Here is an 18,952-nt window from a genome sequence, read left to right on the forward strand (position 1 = left end):
AGTTAACTAATATAAGCGAAGAGATAGTTATTAATTTATATGGTTAAATCCATGGGCCATAAGAAATAATTGTCCTATTGATGAAAACTTGTACTCATTTTTAAGGTACATTAATCATTTCGTTTAAAGGTATTAAAATCATCAAATAAAGACTACATGCCATTCTAAATGGTTCTTGTAATCTATCATCATCTTTTTAAAGTTACACCGCTTGTCTTTATAGTTATACGCTAATATTATAAAAATACACTAAAACAGTGTAATTTGACAAACATAAGTAAAGAGATAGCCATTGAGTGACATGATTAAATCTATAGGCCACTACAAAATTATCATTTTATTGATGTAAAATTTTACTCTCATTTAAAGGTACATTAATTATCTATTAGGGATATAATACCATCTCATTTGTGACAAACACAAGTCACAAAATGTCATTGTGGAAAACACAAAAAGTCAGATCCTCTTGTTTTCAATTTTAACTATCAATTTCCAAACTTCAAGTATTCTAATGTAAGTACTATTGTTAAGTTTTCTTTTTCTTTAGAAATTCTTCTATTATATTTTTTAATCATTAGTTATTCTTTATTTAAATAATTATTTTTAATCATTGATTATTCTTCCTCATATATAACTTTCACGTGATATGGTATAAGTGATTTTTTAATGTTATCTTACTTTAATATCAAAACAAACCTAATATCCTTGAATTCTAAGATAATTTTTGCAAAAAGTAATCCCAATCATAAGTTTCTCTATAGTGAGTGATAAAAATTTAGCATTTTTCATCATAGCACTCGCATTAATAAAGAATAGAAATGTAGTGAGTTTTATTTTAATTACTGTTTTAGACTTGTCCTAGCACTAAAATGCTAGTTATAGTATCTTGAATTTGGAATTACAATTTAGGGTTATTATCACTTTACCCCCTTAAACTATATTACTACTCTCAATTTATCCTCCAATGTTATCTTTTAGTCACTTCATCACATAGGTAATTTAACTCAGCATGTTAATAAATTTTTGGCAAAAATGCCCTTTTATTTTGTAGCATTATTACATTGTTATTATCACTTTATCCCTTTAAATTACAGTGACATAATTACTTTACTCTCTTCTAGATACTTTACCCTATCATTAATCTAAAAAGTATATTACAAAATGTTCAAATGTATTTAACTTTTTTATATATAATTAAAAATAAAAAAAATTGGAATCCAAAAACATAAAAATAAAAGGATTTTCTCAAATTTCTTTTTTCACACTTATTAATTCTTGGAAAAGAAAAGGAGATAGGATAGAAGGTAACAAAAAATTAGATTTTGCAAAGAAAGTAAAAGAAAAAATTTAATATTATCATATTACTTTAATGTCCTCGAGATTAGGATTGGAATCGAGTAATAAATATAAAATTAAAATAATAAAAATATTGAATTCTTTCGTGTTTGTATTAACAAAAAAGAATTGAGCTCTCTCTCTCCCCTCCCCTATTTTTCTATTTTTTTCAATATTAATAAGATTGCTATAAAGAAAGAGATTAATGTTTTGACTTTTTTCTCTTGATATTAAAAAGGAAAAGAGTCACTCTAAATTTTTTATTACTTTTATTATACAAAAAAGAGGCTACTATCTTCTAAAGTTTTTTCACTTGTTAAGTTGGTTTAATGATGGGATAAATTGTCTAAAAAATAACTCTATGAGGTAAATTGATAATAAGCTTATAGTTTATAGAGGTAAAGTGATAAAAATTTTAAAAGTTAAACATGTCTTATCACTTGAATTAATAAATTACGTTAAGTTTGACCGCTAATTTTGGGGATAAAATAACTAAAAAATAACGTTAAAGGGAAAATTGATAGTGACGCCGAACATTAAGAGGGTAAATTGATAATAACCCTAAATTGTATTTCTGATACTTTGTTTCATTCTTTTGTATTTCTACGCTCTTTATTATTCACCCCCAGAAGCAAAATTTCTGCCTCCGTCTATAATATTGAGGTAAATTCATTTTCCCAGTAGAACAAAAGCGTGAAATTTTGTAGAAAAGTAGAACTTCATGGAAACACATTATGTCAAATAGCTTGTAAAACCGTTGCATCCATATACCTACTGGTATGTCTAACACAGATTAAAAAAGGGCTGGCAAAGCAATGGGCAAGCACATCCGTCAAGAACTGAAAGATACTCTTAAACCCCGTAAATGAAGAATGGACAGACCAACAGCATATCCCTGATATCGAAAACTACCAAAAACAACTTCACCTGCTCACAATGTTGGTATAGTCAGTCAGCTAATTTCTCAGATTCAATAATTATAGTTTTTATTCTGGATTCATAGCAAAGGGAAATGCGTGACTTGCGTGAGGTTTTCCCCGAAATTGTGAAAGGAGAACGACCAATACCTAGTTAGGTCTCGAGTTATTTTCATGGCATTAAAATATTTGACTAAGTCCTGAATAAGTAGCAGTAGTTTCTGTATTCAAACTTCAACTTTCGCTATTAGTTTTAGTAAAGATGGAGGCTGCTGGCTTCCTGGTGATGCTTGCCATTTTGTTGGTTTCATCGTCATCATTTTCTTATGCTTATGATAACAATCCTTTACAGGATTTCTGCGTTGCCGTGCCCGATACGTCAGCAGCTGGTAAGTCCATTTCCAAGCTACAATTTTGAACATGTTTCATTTGGTGGGATTTTCACCTGGGAAGTTCACCTTTCTGGTCTGCCATTGCAAAGTCACCAAAATGTTCAGGTTGATGAAAAACTGTATTTTAGGATCTGATGCCTTGACAATTTTCAAGACCATTCGGATTGAATCATGTCAAGTTGATGGCTTAAGCAATTATCCAAACCCCACTAATTTGCAAAATTTTTGTAAGAAATGTCCCTGTTTTAGTGATTTGATTACAATTGTCATAAAATTATGAAGTAAACAAGCTTAATCCTTTTACTTTAAGTAGTATACCAATAACTGCTCAGTAATTCGAGTCAATAGAGGCTTCTTTATGCTTTTCGTATGAGGTGTTTGGTTTCGTATTCTTGAAGCAAAACTGAATCGGAGTTGAAGTCATAAATTCTATTATACATGGGTTTTGGTCCATTATAGTTGCATATTTGATTTGGAATTATAATGGATTTCATTCTATTAAAGAGTTAATCAATTTGAAATTCACAATATAAGTGGAAAATAATGAAGGGTAAGACTTAATATTTTCATTCTCATAATTGAATGATTCCTATACTAATCTTATAAACAATAGGTATTGATATCATAATTTTGATGCCAATTTCTACCTCTCCTAGCCACTTAACAAACACCCACTTAAGCTACTTGATGAGTGCATAACTTTTACTATTGAATATCATCGAGAATACCCGTTAAAAGATGATCCTACCTTCTTCACTCCAAACTTTCATATATAAATTTATGTTCTACTGCATGTAATTATGTGCTATTTGGGTTCAAACTCATTCAAATGTCGTAAAAATTAAATTGATAATCCAACAAAACGGAATTTATTAAAAAAATGTCCTGTATTTTGACATCGGAAACAAAATTAGGCAACAAAACACTATTTTTAAAATCAAGAAATAATATTTACCAAACATGTTAAATGTACTTGTCTTCTAGAAGTAATTTTTTTAGTAAAAGTCCTAAATCCAAGAATATCAAACTCAAACCACAATTGGATCTTTGCTGGGCTTGGTAATGAAAGGGATTCTGGCCCAAAATTTTTTTGCGGTGCCCCACTGGCTGTCCTTCACAAGGGGAGAACAAGCTGCAACCATTGATGCAGATACTTCATGTATCTGTTTTCTCTGCAGAGTATTAACTCTTTGAACCATACAGCAATTAAGCATCAAACTAGGCACAACCCAACCATGTCTGCAATTGTTTAACAAAAACAAGTAACGTGCTAGTTCCTCTTTTTCGTTTCCATTCTGCTTCATATTTTCACAGTTATGTGTGTAATTGGAATTGTAAGAAGCGAATTTAAGCTAAATTTTACATAAATTATTGATCTTGATTCTTATGCAGTGTTTGTGAATGGAAAGATCTGCAAGAACCCAAAACAGGTAACAACTGACGATTTCGTCGCTACGGGCTTCAACAATCCAGCAAGTACCAACAATTCCTTAGGATTTGGGGTAAAGGTGGCTGATGTTAATCTAATACCCGGCCTCAACACTCTCGGTCTCACTGTACTTCGTGTTGACTTTGAGCCAGATGGTGTTGTTCCTCCTCACACACATCCTCGTGCTACTGAGGTCATCGTGGTATTGGAAGGTACAATCTATGCTGGTTTTGTCACCTCCAATCCAACTGATAACACAAAAAATAAGTTGTTCGCTAAGATTTTGAAACCTGGAGATGTCTTTGTCTTCCCAATTGGCCTAGTTCATTTTCAAAGAAATGTGGGGGAAACAAAGGGCATGGGAATTGTGGCCTTTAATAGCCAAAATCCCGGTGTCATCACAATTGGAAATGCAGTTTTTGGGACAGACCCGCATATTGCTCCTGAAGTCCTCACTAAATCATTTCAGCTGGACAAGAAAGTAATCGAGTACCTCCAGTCGAAGTTCTAGAGGAACCAATTTTTTTTTCATCGTATGAGGGTAATCCTTTGTTTTCCTCCCCATTCAAAATAGACTGATGTTGGATATGTCTATGTTGTAAACTTTTCTTTATACTTTAACTTTCGTATCGCTGCATACATTTTTCTTAGATTATTTTTAGTTTGGTGTTTTCTTTGACCGTGACATGGCAAATCAATGTAACAATTATCGAATACAATGATGCGTATTTTAACTAATTTTCGAGAGCGTGTTCTTTGATAACATTTAGGGTCCATAAGGATAAAGAGATTTAGATGCTTTATTCGGTTGATGATTATGGCACCTCAGATGTAAATTTTGAGAAATCGAAACTTCTGAGGTTGGAAATACTCATAAATTTTTTAACCCATTGCCAGATCTAGTTGTGACAGGGTATAGCAATCCATTGGTTATTGCCCCGGCAAAGCAACTTAAAGGAGCGCAAATTGTTTGATATGAGCTTTATTTTTAAAACGTAATAAAAATTGGCTCGATCGAAACGGTTAAAACAATACCAAACACAAGTATTAACCCAAAAATGAACAGCATTACCAAATGAAACCACTTAACAAATGAAGCACAAAAGTCACACTAAGCAAACAAAGCAAAACTAAAGGTTAATATGAGGAAATCTAAAGAGTAGAAGAGATAAGATAGCATCAAGAGTAGTTTGGTTTAGCGCCTACATCCACTAGTCAAAAGCCCTCCTCCTCGCATAATTTTGGGAACCAATCCATTAATAGATTTAGCAATTTTTCTTATTCTATTTTGCCAAAATTCCAAGAAAAGCAAACTTTATTTCTTTTTGTAATGGCTAATGTCATGTCCTGTACCTAGAACATAACACTATCGTATCCTGTGATTAATTCACAAGGCACAAGGTACAAAGCTAAACAAATTTAAATTCCATCAAATACCAAATACAATTCCTTGCATATTCAACATTTCCTTCACGACTAAAGGAGATATCATTTCACAAGTTCACCACAAATATATAATCAACCATTTTCAAATACTTACATAACTAAGCAAATGTCGAAAATTAAATATAAATTTCCATTCCATTATTGCAATCATTTCTCCATTAGAATCAAAGTCTAAATGTCCCAAATCCTTGACTTGAACCTCTTTAAATGCTATAATCTCTGTAAATTATAATAAGCAGAGTGAGCAATAACTTGCTTAGTAAGTAGCACGTGTACTTCTTTATTAGCTTAAGCACGTTATTATACAAAATATAGTTCAAATATTTGTTGATACTTATATGCATGCATGCATGTATGTATGTGTGTGCATGCATGTATGTATGTATATATACAAACAAACATACATACATATGTACATACATACATATATATGTATGTATGTACATATGTATGTATGTATACATATATATGTATGTCTGTATCTATGTATGGCCAAGACATGATCATCATCGATATTTCAAATACAATGCATGCATTACAATGTTTATAATCATAAATGAGCTCATGATATAAAGTTACCTAATGGCCTTGAATGTCTAGTTTTTTTTAGCAAAGTCCTGATCACGGGAAGGGGATGCCAGCCCCACCTTTTATTAGAGAGTGTAAAAAGAAATACAGAGATCTAGAGAAAAGCAAAGGCAGCCCCTAGGGGATGGATCTAATTCCTTACAGCACATAGTCGTACAAACGGAACTAACTGCCTGTCCAAGATGAAGGCAGACCGAGCCCTCCCTGGAAGAGATGCGTCGGATGAAAAAATAACATCAAACTTCAAATTCGACAAGGCGAGCGCATCCGTAACCGAATTAGCTTCCTGGAAGACATGAACTAAAGAAGCTTCCATCTCGGCCGATAACAACTTCAAATTTTGGATCACATTACAAAGGGGCCAACGTGATGAACCGCTTGACGAAACCACACGTACCAACATACTAGAGTCCACCTCAGCCACAAAGTTCATCATGTTGCATTCCTGACAAAGCCATAGGCCTGCCAATAGAGCCAACGTCTTCGCCATAACGACATCACACTCACCGAACTCTTTGTAGAAAGCAAAGACTAAATCACCTTTTGCTGACCATACCAGACCACCCCCAAAGTCACCCCTTACAGTGCATCTATATTCAACTTGAAGGAATGTTCAGGAGGCTTCTTCCACATAACGACGCAGGAACGCACTCTTTTCCACAAGATATTCGCATGATTAGCCCACATACAGTCAGAGTCGCCTATAAAGAAATGTTGTTTCAATAGCCTACCTACTTCCAATTGCTCAATGAGGTTGCAGACCTGGAAAATTATTTGCTCAGACGACATAACCACACCCTCAAAGCAGGCTCGATTCCTTGCCTTCCAAATGAACCACAGCACTAGCAATGGGATAACAACACAAATGTGATTCCTCTTCACAAACCAGTGAGAGAAAAACCAAGAGGCCAGCGTCATGGCAATCCCATTCCCCTGAAGTGAGATTCCAAACAAGTTACCAAAATAACGCCACACTACAGATGCAATCGGACCATGGATGAAGAGATGACCACCTAACTCCACCGCAGAGGCAAAACAACAGCTTCTTGATACCAAAACCATTCCCTTGTACTGTATACGATCATCCAATGGAAGCCATCCCCTCAGCAGTCGCCATGCAAAGAACGAGATTTTTACAGGAACCACTGGACTCCAAATCAACGAGATGACTAACAACACGTTCCTCTTCAACTGAACTTGCTCCCAAGTAGAAGACACCGAGAAGTCTCGTGTGGGTGATGCCGCCCATATCATCTAATCTTTATACCCTGGAAAAATGCGCAACTTCAGCACCATAAACAAATATTGCGTCGAGAGTAAATGAGTAAGCCGGGGCATATCCCATCTATTAGAGCCATATAATTGACCCACCAATAAATGGGGTTTGTCAGGCCCTAACACCAACGTAGTGAGGGAGGTATCTGTACACCATCTGTCATACCAAAAATCCACCAAGCCCTCCCCTAGACACCAATGGATATTAGCTTCCGCCACATCCCTAATCTCTATCAAATGACGCCACGAAGCCAACGGCTGGTCGACCATGACTAACAGGGGATATCTCTCTTTCACATACTTGCAGTGCATAAACGTCGCCCAGATTGACTCGTCTTGCCTCAATTTCCTCCAGAGTTTGCAAAAGAAAGCCTTTGCCATATCATCAAAAGAACGGGAGCCCAACCCATCTTCTCCCAATGGCTAGCAAACTTTCTCCCAAGCTACCCAGTGAATCCGCCTAGATTCCATGGAGCTATCCCAAAGAAAGGAGTTACAAATTCTCCCCAACATGGCAATCATCGCCAATGGCAACTGAAGAACCTATAACAAGTATAAGGGAAGGGAGCTCAAAACGTGGCGAATGTGGATGATCTTGCCTACCATTGACAACAATTTTGAGCTCCAGTGGAATAATCCGTGATGCAGCTTGGATAGCAATCTACATCAAAAGCAGCACAAGTAATACAACCCTTGATCAATGGGACCCCCAATTACGTGAGTGGAAAGCGTTGCTCATTAAAGCCAAGGATTGAGCACACTATCTTGACGTGTTCATCCGTCATTCTAGAGGATGGAGCAAAGGAACTCTTGGCCACATTCACCTTCTGTCCTGAACAAGATTGATAGAGATCCAAAAAATCCCAGACCGATGTCAAAGCCTCAAGAGAGCATCTGGTAAAGATAATCAATGTCATCCACAAAAGCTAAGTACGAGACTTACGATCCCACCGAGATGAAGAAACGGCCACTCCTGGATTCAAAGAGATGCTGGATGCCTCTACCTAGAAATTCCGTCACAATAGAAACAACGCTGGAGACAGTGGATCCCCTTGTCGAACCCCTTGAAAAGACTTGAAAAAATCAGAAGGTTCCGCATTGATTAACACCGAGAACCAAGAGTTGGAGAACGTTCGAAATAACAAATCCACCACACTTTCTTCAAACCCGAATTGCCTGAGTATAAATAACAAAAATGACCAATCCACTGAATCATACGCTTTCTCCATGTCCAACTTCAAGACCAAATTCGGGTCAACTAACCTTCTATCAAGGTCAAGGAGTAATTCCTGGGCCAACAAAATAATATTCAAAATGACACGGTCTGGACGAAGCTTGTCTGCCATGGAGAGATGAGACTTGGAAGGAGTCTGTTGATCCTATTTGCCAAAATCTTGGAGATGATCTTGGAGCTCACATTGCACAGGCTGATAGGACGAAATCCGTGCCAGCAGGAGGCACCCTCTACCTTCGGAATAAGAACCAATAGTGAGCTAGTCCAACCCCTCGGTTGTTCAATTCCCTTGAAAAACTCTTGAACCGCCATCACTAAGTCGGTCTTGATAATGTTCTAGCATTGTTGGTGAAAGCCCGCACCAAACCCATCCAGGCCCGAAGCACTCTCGATATCCATTGCAAATACTACTGCCTTGATTTCCTCCAATGTGGGTAATTCCCTCATCATTTCATTTTCACGAGCAGCGATTGAAGAGGGAATTTTTGGTGGGTAACTGGACCGACCTAAATCAGTCCCTTCTCAGGTGAAGGGAGGTGTGTTTGCTTATCCGAAGTGGACGGCGGGGCTTCTCCCCTGGGATCACTCCGATGATCAAGTTAGTATGAGAACGAGAGAAAAGCAATAGTATATGTGGATGAACAGTATGCTTACTTGTGGGGAGTACATGAGGGGTATTTATAGAGAGGGAGTGGAAGGTAGGACGGAGGGCTCCTGCTGGTGGGACCCATGTCCTGGTCATTATGGCTCTGTTCCCTGCCAGGAGGTCTGACTCTGACACTGTAGCCGCTTGGACATGATGACGGGGAACCTTACGTAGTTTCCATTAAGAGCATCAGGTGCTTTTCAGATAAAGCACTGGTCTCGGATGATGTCAGGTGGGTTGACATCATTAGCGTGCAGCCGATGTGGGAGTCTGAGATGCAGAGTTCACCTGAGCAGCAGACCAGGGATCCGCCCGAGCTCAGGGGCCATGTTCAGGACATGACTGCGCTCGGGTGCGGGATGGGGTGAGGTCACATCGGCCGTATGGGAACCGCCGAGGTGAGCATCCTCAATAAGCCCCCCAAGCCTCGGGAGGTACTGAGGTTTCCTTGTGCCGAGGTCATTCAGAGTCAGGGACCCGAAACGGCTCCGGAAGATGCGGGGGTGCGACACGTAGGTAGGTCAGTTGATAAGACGTGGTGGACAGAGCGGTTACTGGTAACCGTCGCGTCGTGAAGTAGTGGGACGTTTCGTGCAGAGAGGGTGTCAGTTGAAAGGACGGGACATTAATGAAGAGAGAGAGAGGCACGTCCTTTCGAATTTGAACGTGGCTGTCTTTTCGCATTCTTGCCGCCTCTTTGGGTTCCCCCGAACCCCTATAAATGGGGGGTCCCTTTCATCGCACTTCTCACACTATTTCATTTTTGCCTGAGGCTTGCAAAATTCGTGAGCGTTGCCGAGGTTCATTCTGTCAGCCGAGATCACAGCCGAAGTCATCAATTTCGTCCGATTCCGTAGTCAATAGTAAGTATCTTTCTTTTCTTCTCATCTTTCACACATGGCCAATACAGCTAAAACCCTTAAGGAGACCGTAAAGCCGAGCTATCAGGCCGAGGAGGGGCTGGACCCCTTGGAAGAAGCGACTTCGTCCAGCTCTGCGGGGTCGACGCCTACCGATGCGGGGGAATCAGCCGAGGAGGAAGTTGCCGGGACAGTCTCGGGGTCGGAATCATCAGAGAAGAGCGAGGGTGGTTCCGATGTCGCATATGATACCGATCTCGGAACTGCAATACCCCATGACGAGGGCGTACTGGAGCCAGTTGCCCCAAAGAATGTCTCCAAAATTGACTTCGGTAAGATGCCGAAGTTTAGAAGTCGCATGGGAAGAGATAGGGCCGAGAAGGTGATAAGAAAGTACCCATTCAGGCCGGGGTATCTCATCACGTCGCCTGGGCCGAATGACTCAGCCGAGAAGCCCCCCATGGGCACTGTGGCTATCTACCTCCAGCAGTTGGAGGCCAGGCTAAGGATGCCACCGTCGAGATTCTTCAGGGACGTACTCCGCCACTTCGACGTGAGAATTACTCAACTCACCCCAAATGCGGTCCGCATCCTAGTAGGATTTGAGATGCTGTGCCGACATCAATAGGTGACTCCCACTGTGGACCTCTTCCGTCGGTGTTACACTGTCAAGGCACACGGGACGGATAATGGGTGGTTCTACATCTGCAATCGGAACAACACCATCCCGAAACTCGTGATTGGTGCTACCACTTCGATAAAGAACTGGAAGCGTGACTTCATCTTCGTCCCAGCCGGGGACTTCCCTTGGGGTTTTTGGTGGAGGCCTATTAAATCGAAGGCCGACCCTTCCGCGGGGGACCACGAGGAGGAGGCCTTGCAGAAGTTGATGGGGTCAGAACTTCGGATATACAGTTGGGACTACCCTGAAGCCGTGCTGGTCGACGGGGGGATTAGCCGAGCCTTACTCAACCCTGACAAGCCTCCCTTCCTTTCCACTAAACTTAAGAAACCTTGTAATTTTTCTTCCATGGCTTTTCTTCTACTTCGGCTGTGGCAAATAATAATGTTTGTTTCTTATGCAGTGGCCAGATTATCCGACATCATCACATCGGGCTCGGCCGAGGTGGCCAAGAGGTCAAAGAGGAAGAGCTCCGGCGAGACATCGGCGCCCCCGCCGAAAAAGAAGACACAAGGGCAGGTGTCTAAGACTTCGGCGGCCAAGAGCACTCCCACCACGGCAGCCCAAGGCAGCTCGGCCGCCGCAGCCACGGGGTCCACCTCTTCTGTGCCAGAAGGGGTACCCATTGGAGTTAACACGGCGCTTCCGCCTCCTCACGGCCAAGGTAAACAGTTGAAAGCTCCGGTCAATGCGGTCACGGGGTCTTCACTATGGAACCGTTTCCATAGCCCCCGGTGTTTTCTGAAAAAGACAAGACCCACCCCGGCGAGCATTGGTGTCCAGAATGGACGCTTTCGGTCAATGATAGGTGCACCTATTCTCGGGTTGCACAAGGGTTGGTGATGCAGTCAAACTTGTCGAGGGACGTGGAGTTCACGAGAAAACTGACCCCGGCCGAGATGATTCAAAGCATAATAGTAACCACGGCCTCCAACACAGCATTTGTGGCCGAGATGGCACACCGGTACTGTGCCCTACTTGAGGAGCAGGACACCGGCAAATTGCAAGATCAGATCTCCAAGTTGGAGAAAAAACTGGTGGTGTCCGAGTCCGAGAAGACGGAGTTTCAAAGACGGCTTCAACAAGCCGAGATTAAAGAGGAGGAGGCTGAGACTACAATCAACAGCCTCAAGTCGGCTCTCGAGGAAGAGCAGAATAGTGGGGACGAGGTGAAGAAGTCCCATGAACAAGCTCTCGAGGGAGCTGGGGCCTCGGTAGTGGAGGCTTTCCGGAGGTCCGAGAACTTCATTGGAGATCTCGGTCAACTGACGAGGCCGAGCTTTATGTTCGGTTACACATCCGCTGTCGACGAGGTCGCTGCTCACCTTCCCTCCGAGGCCTTAGAGTCCTTGAGAAACAATGCCAATTAGAACGAGGACTCCAACGAGTTATGCGATCGGATGGCCGAGGGCATCCAAGCTGGACGAAACCTGGCCGAGGTCAGGGAAGAGTTCAACAAATGGCTGTTCGAACTCGACGAGGTGTTCGAGGAGGATGGAGATGAAGAAGCTACTCCCATTGGGGGAGACGTCGGCGAGAAGGTTGACGAAGAGCAAGAAGGAGAAGGAGGAGGAGAGTTTCATCCCGGCGGGGAAGAAACCGGGGAACAAACTGGCCAGGGGGGAGCCGAGACGGGGGTCTAGCCTCCTAGGCGTTTGAAGCGAAATATCAAGGTGGGAGGTGCTTAGTAGCACTCCTTTTCTCGGCTCTTGTAATCTTTTTATAATGCTCTTTTTTATTAAATGAAATATCTATTTCTTCTCACTTCGCCTCTTTTAATTTCTTGTTTCGTCCCCTGCTTGTCCCCCTTATTTTTTAATGACGGATGTGTGTTGAAAAATAACAAAATATCTGAAGTCATAACTTGGTGAAATGCTCAAGCATAATACAATTTAAGGTTCTCGGCGTGCCAAGTCCTTGGCACTAGAGAGCCATCTCGGTAGCTCAGTTTACAATACCTACTAAGATTAGATTCCACAACTCGGTAAGGGCCTTCCCATTTCGGGCATAACTTCCCTTGTGGCTCAGTTCGGCTGACTGAGTTTTTTCTGAGGACCAAGTCACTTGGCTGGAATCGCCGGTGTTTGACGCGGGCATTGTAATAGTGGGTCAGGGTGTTCTTGTAGGAAGCTATCCGAGCTGAGGCAATGTCCCTTCTTTCATCGACGAGGTTGAGATCCAACAGTCTCTCTTCTTCGTTCACCTCGGCTGCATAAGCTGCCAGCCGAGGACTGGGTGTAAGGATCTCAACAGGGATGACAGCCTCGATTCCATAGGTCAAGGAGAAGGGATCTCTTGCGTGGCTGATTTCGACGTGGTCCGATAAGACCACAGGACACTGGGGAGTTCTTCTACCCAAGATGATCCAACTCGGTGTAGTCGGGTCTTGAGGCCATGTAAGAGAGTTCGGTTGAAATTTTCTACTTGATCGTTGGCCTGGGAGTGGCCCACCGAGGTGAAGTGTTGTTTGATGTCGAGGTTCTCGCACCAAGTCTTAAATGGGTTCTCGGCAAACTGTCTCCCATTATCTGAGATGATGATCTTAGGTATGCCGAAACGGGAAACAATGCATTTCCAAAAGAACTTTTGAACCGCCAGCCCCGTGATGGTCCTTAGAGGCTCGGCCTCGACCAACTTAGTGAAGTAATCCACGGCGGTTACAAGAAAGGTATAACCCCCGACCGTTTTAGGGAAAGGACCGATGATGTCTGTCCCCCATTGCTCAAACGGCCAGGGTGAGGTGATTGGAATCATAAAGTTTGAGGGCTGGTGGTGCTCGAGGGCGTGGACTTGGCAGGAAGGACAGCCGAGAACAAGATTTTGGGCATCTTGTCGAACGGAAGGCCAGAAATACCCGAGAAGCAAGGTCTTCTAGGCCAACATCCTGTGGCCGACGTGAGTCCCACGTAGGCCTTCGTGTATCTCGTGGAGGACCTGGCGTCCTTCCTCGGGCGTAACGCACTTCAGCCACGGGCCAAGGTAGGAGCGTTTATACAGTTTTCCATCACGGAGAGCGTACCGAGCGGCTTTGCGTTGTATCTTTCTCGCCTCGGCTCGATCCTCGAGGAGGATTCCCTGCCCTAAGAAAAGGATGAACGGGCTCATCCATATATCTCTCGAATGTACAGGGCAGGCCAACTCTTCCATGTATCCCGGCTCGCTCAGTACTTCCACTAAGACGGTCTTGTTGAGGTCAGAGAATGATGTGGAAGCCAGCCGGGATAAGGCGTCGGCCCGCCTATTCTGGGAGCGGAGGATTCTTTGGATTTCAAAAGACTCAAAATACGCGGTGAGTTGGTGGATTTTGGAGAGATACCGTTGCATGGTCTCATCCTTAGCCTCATATTCACCAAGAACTTGGCATATTACAAGTTGGGAGTCACTGCGGACGTGGATCCGCTGGGCACAGAGCCTACGGGCTAGTTGGAGTCCCGCGATCAAGGCCTCATATTCGGCTTCATTATTGGTGGCCGGGAAGTCAAAGCGGAGGGCATATGAGCATACTTCTCCCTGGGGGCCCTCCAGGAGCAGTCCTGCTCCGCTGTCATCCCCATTAGAGGATCCGTCCACATACAATGTCCACGAGTGTGAGGCGAACATCTCGGCAATGGCGGAGGTGGACTCTCGACCTTCCGTGAAGGTGAGCTCGGCAAGAAAGTCGGCTATGGCTTGAGCTTTTATGGCGGTGCGCGACTCATACGATACTCCCCTAACTCGACGGCCCACTTGGTAAGGCGCCCGGAAGCCTCGGGTCGCACCAGTATCTGTCGAATAGGCTGGTCTGTCCTAACGGAAATGGGGTGAGCTAGGAAATAGGGTTTCAGTCGCCTAACCGCGTGGACCAACCCTAGCACGAGCTTTTCCACCTGGGTGTACCGAATCGCCGGCCCACGGAGAGCTCGACTGACATAGTAGACTGGCACTTGGGTGTCATTGTCTCGGATGAGCATAGCACTGATAGCCTCGTCGGCGGCGGAGAGGTAGAGATACAGCTTTTTTTCGGGCCGAGGTGAGGCGAGGGTAGGCAGGTGGTGCAAATATTGTTTCAATTTGTCGAAGGCAGCCTGGCACTCATCAGTCCAGGTAAACTGATCAGCCTTCTTCAGCACCTTAAAGAAGGGTAAGGCTTTCTCAGCGAACTGAGATAGGAAGCGGTTTAGTGCGGCCAGGCGTCCGTTTAGCCTCTGGACTTCTCGGAGGTTCCGAGGTGGGGACATGTCCTGAATGGCCTTGACCTTGTCGGGGTTAGTTTCGATTCCCCTGCGGGAAACCAGATATCCCAAGAATTTTTCTGAGGTGACACCGAAGACGCACTTCTTGGGATTTAACTTCATCCTCGAAACCCGCAGGACGCCGAAGACCTCCCTCACATCTGATAGGAAGGCTGAAGTGGTCAAACTTCTGACGAGAATATCGTCCACATAGGCCTCCACATTGCGGCCGATCTGATCTTTGAAGAGGCGATTGATCAGCCTTTGATAGGTCACCCCGGCATTTTTTAACCCAAACGGCATGGTAGTATAGAAGTAGACACCTTGGTCGGTGTAGAACACTGTCTTCTCTTGGTCCTCCTCACTCATTCCTATTTGATGGTACCCTTTGAAGGCATCTAGGAAGCAGAAGATCTCGTGTCCCATTGCCGAGTCAACGAGGGCGTCCATCCTCAGCAGAGGATAGCAATCTTTAGGTCAGGCCTTGTTAAGGTCGGTGAAATCCACACACATTCTCCATCCATCGGTGTCCTTTTTGACCATGACGAGGTTGGACAGTCAGGTGGGGTATTGGACCTCATGAATCATCTTGGCGGGCAAGAGTTTGTCGATCTCATCAAATATGGCCTCGCTGCGTTCGGGGCCGAAGTGCCTACGTTTCTGCCTCGCAGGACAGGCCTATGGATTAACGTTAAACTGGTGAATCATGAGCTCAGGTGGCACTCCGACCACTTCATCAACGGACCACGTGAAGACGTCTCGGTGGTCCTTTATCAAACAAATCACTTCTTCCTTTAGGGGCGAGGGGAGTCCGGCTCCTACTTGGACCACTTGGTTGGGTCTAACCTCATCCAAGACCACCTGCTCCACCTCATCCCCGGGTTCAAGCCTGCCTGGCTTTCCTGCCTTCTAAGGATCGATGCTATCTATAGAGAGGACAGCTGGCCTCTTTTCTTCGGCCTTTGACGCAGTCTGGGGAGTGACCGCCGCCTGGATGGTGGCGAGGTAGCATTCCCCGGCGGCATTCACGTCGCTACTCACCTCGGCCACCCCCGCAGGCGTTGGGAATTTGAAACTCAGGTGGTAGGTAGAGTACACAACTCTCAAGACGTTGAGCGTGGGTCGACCTATTAACATATTGTAGGGAGAATCGGTTTTGACCACCGTGAAACTGACAGGTACAGTTCGGCAGCGGGGATGACGTCCGATAGTCACCATCAGGGACACCATACCCTCCGGGTGGACTACGTGTCCCCCGAATCCGACGAGGGGAGTTCTGACAGGAGTGAGTTGCTCTCTGGTCAGTTTCAAACTTTCGAAAGTTCGGTAGTACAAGACGTCTACCGAGCTTCCGGGGTCGACGTAGACCTTTTTGACCATATAGCTATTGGTGAGAATTTCGATCACGAGAGTTTCGTGATTGTTGGAAGCGGCAGGGACAAGGTCGCTAGGACCATGGGTAATCACCTCGGACAGCCGGGAGCTCGGCTCGGCCACCTCTATCCCGGCTTGGCGGTAGGTCCGCTTTCGGGAGTTCTGGCTGTCTCCTCCCATCGGGCCACCCGCGATTGTGTTGATTACCCCGGCGATACTAGGGTCGTAGCCCGGCAATCCATCGCGCGGGGGCCGATGGTCCTCCCTATGGTCCTCAGGACCTCGGCAGTGGCTCTTATTGTCCCACCTGTCTTCTCGGCAAGGGCCTCGGTTATCTCGGTGAGAGGCGCTTCGGTTGAAGCCTCCATCCTTGCGGACGAATTGCTTCAGGTATCCCTGCCGGATCAAGTTCTCGATCTCTCGCTTCAGATCATTGCAGTCCTCAGTGTCGTGCCTAACATCCCGGTGGTAGGCACAGTAGAGGTTGGACTTCCTCTTATCTCTCCTCCCCAGAATTTCAGAAGGGGCTCGGCCGAGGTGATTTTGCCTTATCACAGCCAAGACGTGAGACCGACTGGAATTGAGGGGTGTCAGCTCGGCGTCCGAGGTGGACGACCTTCCCTTTACGATCCGATTGAAGACACTCCGGCGATCTCGAAATTGATTCGACGAGCCACTGGGGCCCTGTTCGACTCGGCCGGTGTCTTTTCTCTTCCGGGACTCTTGCCCAGTACGAGCAACTTGAGCTTCTCGCTTCATACGGTTTAGGTCCTCACTTCGGATTCTTTGGTCTACTCGTTCCCAGAGTTTTCGAAGTGTGCGGGGGTAATCCCGATGTATCTTGGTGTTGAATATCCCCGCAATCAACCCGTTGGTGAAGGCAGCTATGGTTACCTGCTCATTTTGATCAGGTATCTGCACATTCTCCTTATTGAACCTCTGCACATACGAGCGCAGTGACTCACCGGGAGCCTGCTGCAGGTTCAAGAGGTAAGCTGAAGTCTTCGTAATTGGACGAGACGATACGAAGCGATGAATGAACCGGTCTATCAACTCGTACAGTGAGGAAATGCTCCTCGGTTCTAAGCCCCAGAACCATTTTCGGGCTGCCCCTTGCAGAAAAATGGGGAAAGCTAGACAAATCACGGCGTCGGGGACGCAGTAGAGTCGGAATGCAGAGATGAAGGCGCAGAGGTGATCCTCGAGGTCACCTCGGCCATCGTAGTAATGCAAGACTGGGAGTTTAAAATTAGGGGGCACCATTTCCCTATTGATGTCATCAGTGAAGAGCGGAGCCCTCATGTAGTCGGCTGCTAAGCCTCCGGGGCGCCGAGGTGGGTCCTCAGCTCGTTTCCCTAGTAGACCCCGGGAAAACGCCCGGAAAATAGAGGCAATTTTAGAGGTCGTCTTGGAAGAGGCGCGCCTGGAGGTACTCCGAGAGAGGTGCCCCTCATCAGAGTCCTCACCGGAAAGTACTTCAGGGGACTTCGTCGATCTCCTCTTGGAGGATTCAGCTTTTTCCTTCCCCTGCCTCTTGAAGTACCTCCCTAGTTCTTCGAAGATGTTAGGGTTGTCGGCTACGAACTCGGCCATCTTGGCGATAGCGTCCTCGTTGTTGGGCTGGGTCCTCGGGGACCCGTGTTCTTCAGAAATGCGACCTTGCTGGGCTCCCGAGATTTGCCCAACCCCATTTGAGGGAACTCTCCCACTTCTAGAGCGCGTGGATCTCATTTTAACAGTAATCTCGTTACCACAGACGGCGCCAATTGAAGAGGAAATTTTTGGTAGGTAACTGGACCGACCTAAATCAGTCCCTTCTCAGGTGAAGGGAGGTGTGTTTGCTTATCCGAAGTGGACGGCGGGGCTTCTCCCCTGGGATCACTCCGACGATCAAATTAGTATGAGAACGAGAGAAAAGTAATAGTATATGTGGATGAACAGTATGCTTACTTGTGGGGAGTACATGAGGGGTATTTATGGAGAGGGAGTGGAAGGTAGGATGGAGGGCTCATGCTGGTGGGACCCATGTCCTGGTCATTACGGCTCTGTTCCCTGCCAAGAGGTCTGACTCTGACACTGTAGCCGCCTGGACATGATGACGGGGAACCTTGCGTAGTTGCCATTAAGAGCATAAGGTGCTTTTCAGATAAAGCACTGGTCCCAAATGATGCCAGGTGGGTTGACATCATCAGCATGCAGCCGATGTGGAAGCCTGAGGTGCAGAGGTCACCTGAGCAGCAGACCAGGGATCCGCCCGAGCTCAGGGGTCATGTTCAGGACATGACTGCGCTCGGGTGCGGGATGGGGTGAGGTCACCTCGGCCGTATGGGGACCGCTGAGGTGAGCATCCTCAGCGATTTTAGGGACATCGAATGGGAGTGCACTCATAGGCATCCGTTGCCTATTAGAGGAGAAATGCTCTGAGTAAAACGCGATAGAAGAGGACTTGATGTCCTGTAAAGACTCATACCACACCCCATCATCCTTCTTAATACGAGAGATGTAGTTAGAGTTACGTTGGTGGCGGACCAAAGAATGAAAAAAGGCTGTATTAGCGTCCCCC

The 18,952-nt window shown here is 45.0% G+C and overlaps 3 protein-coding genes across 3 annotated transcripts; 1 reads left to right on the forward strand and 2 right to left on the reverse strand.

Moving 5' to 3' along the window:
* Positions 1–2,514: 2,514 nt before the first annotated feature.
* LOC113777215 (germin-like protein subfamily 1 member 7) lies at positions 2,515–4,584 on the forward strand. Its single transcript, XM_027322251.1, has 2 exons — positions 2,515–2,641; positions 4,037–4,584. Exons 1-2 carry the CDS (start codon positions 2,515–2,517, stop codon positions 4,582–4,584), a joined length of 675 nt encoding a protein of 224 aa, XP_027178052.1.
* An 8,096-nt stretch (positions 4,585–12,680) lies between these two features.
* On the reverse strand, positions 12,681–15,465 carry LOC113777216. Its single transcript, XM_027322252.1, has 3 exons — positions 14,713–15,465; positions 13,931–14,590; positions 12,681–13,142 (listed from the first exon to the last, which is right to left on the reverse strand). Exons 1-3 carry the CDS (start codon positions 15,463–15,465, stop codon positions 12,681–12,683), a joined length of 1,875 nt encoding a protein of 624 aa, XP_027178053.1.
* Positions 15,466–15,924: 459 nt separating this feature from the next.
* Positions 15,925–18,120, reverse strand: LOC113777217. Its single transcript, XM_027322253.1, has one exon. It carries the CDS (start codon positions 18,118–18,120, stop codon positions 15,925–15,927), a length of 2,196 nt encoding a protein of 731 aa, XP_027178054.1.
* Positions 18,121–18,952: the final 832 nt, after the last annotated feature.

Source organism: Coffea eugenioides, chromosome 7 (assembly GCF_003713205.1).
Source record: "Coffea eugenioides isolate CCC68of chromosome 7, Ceug_1.0, whole genome shotgun sequence".
Lineage (NCBI taxonomy): Eukaryota > Viridiplantae > Streptophyta > Magnoliopsida > Gentianales > Rubiaceae > Coffea > Coffea eugenioides.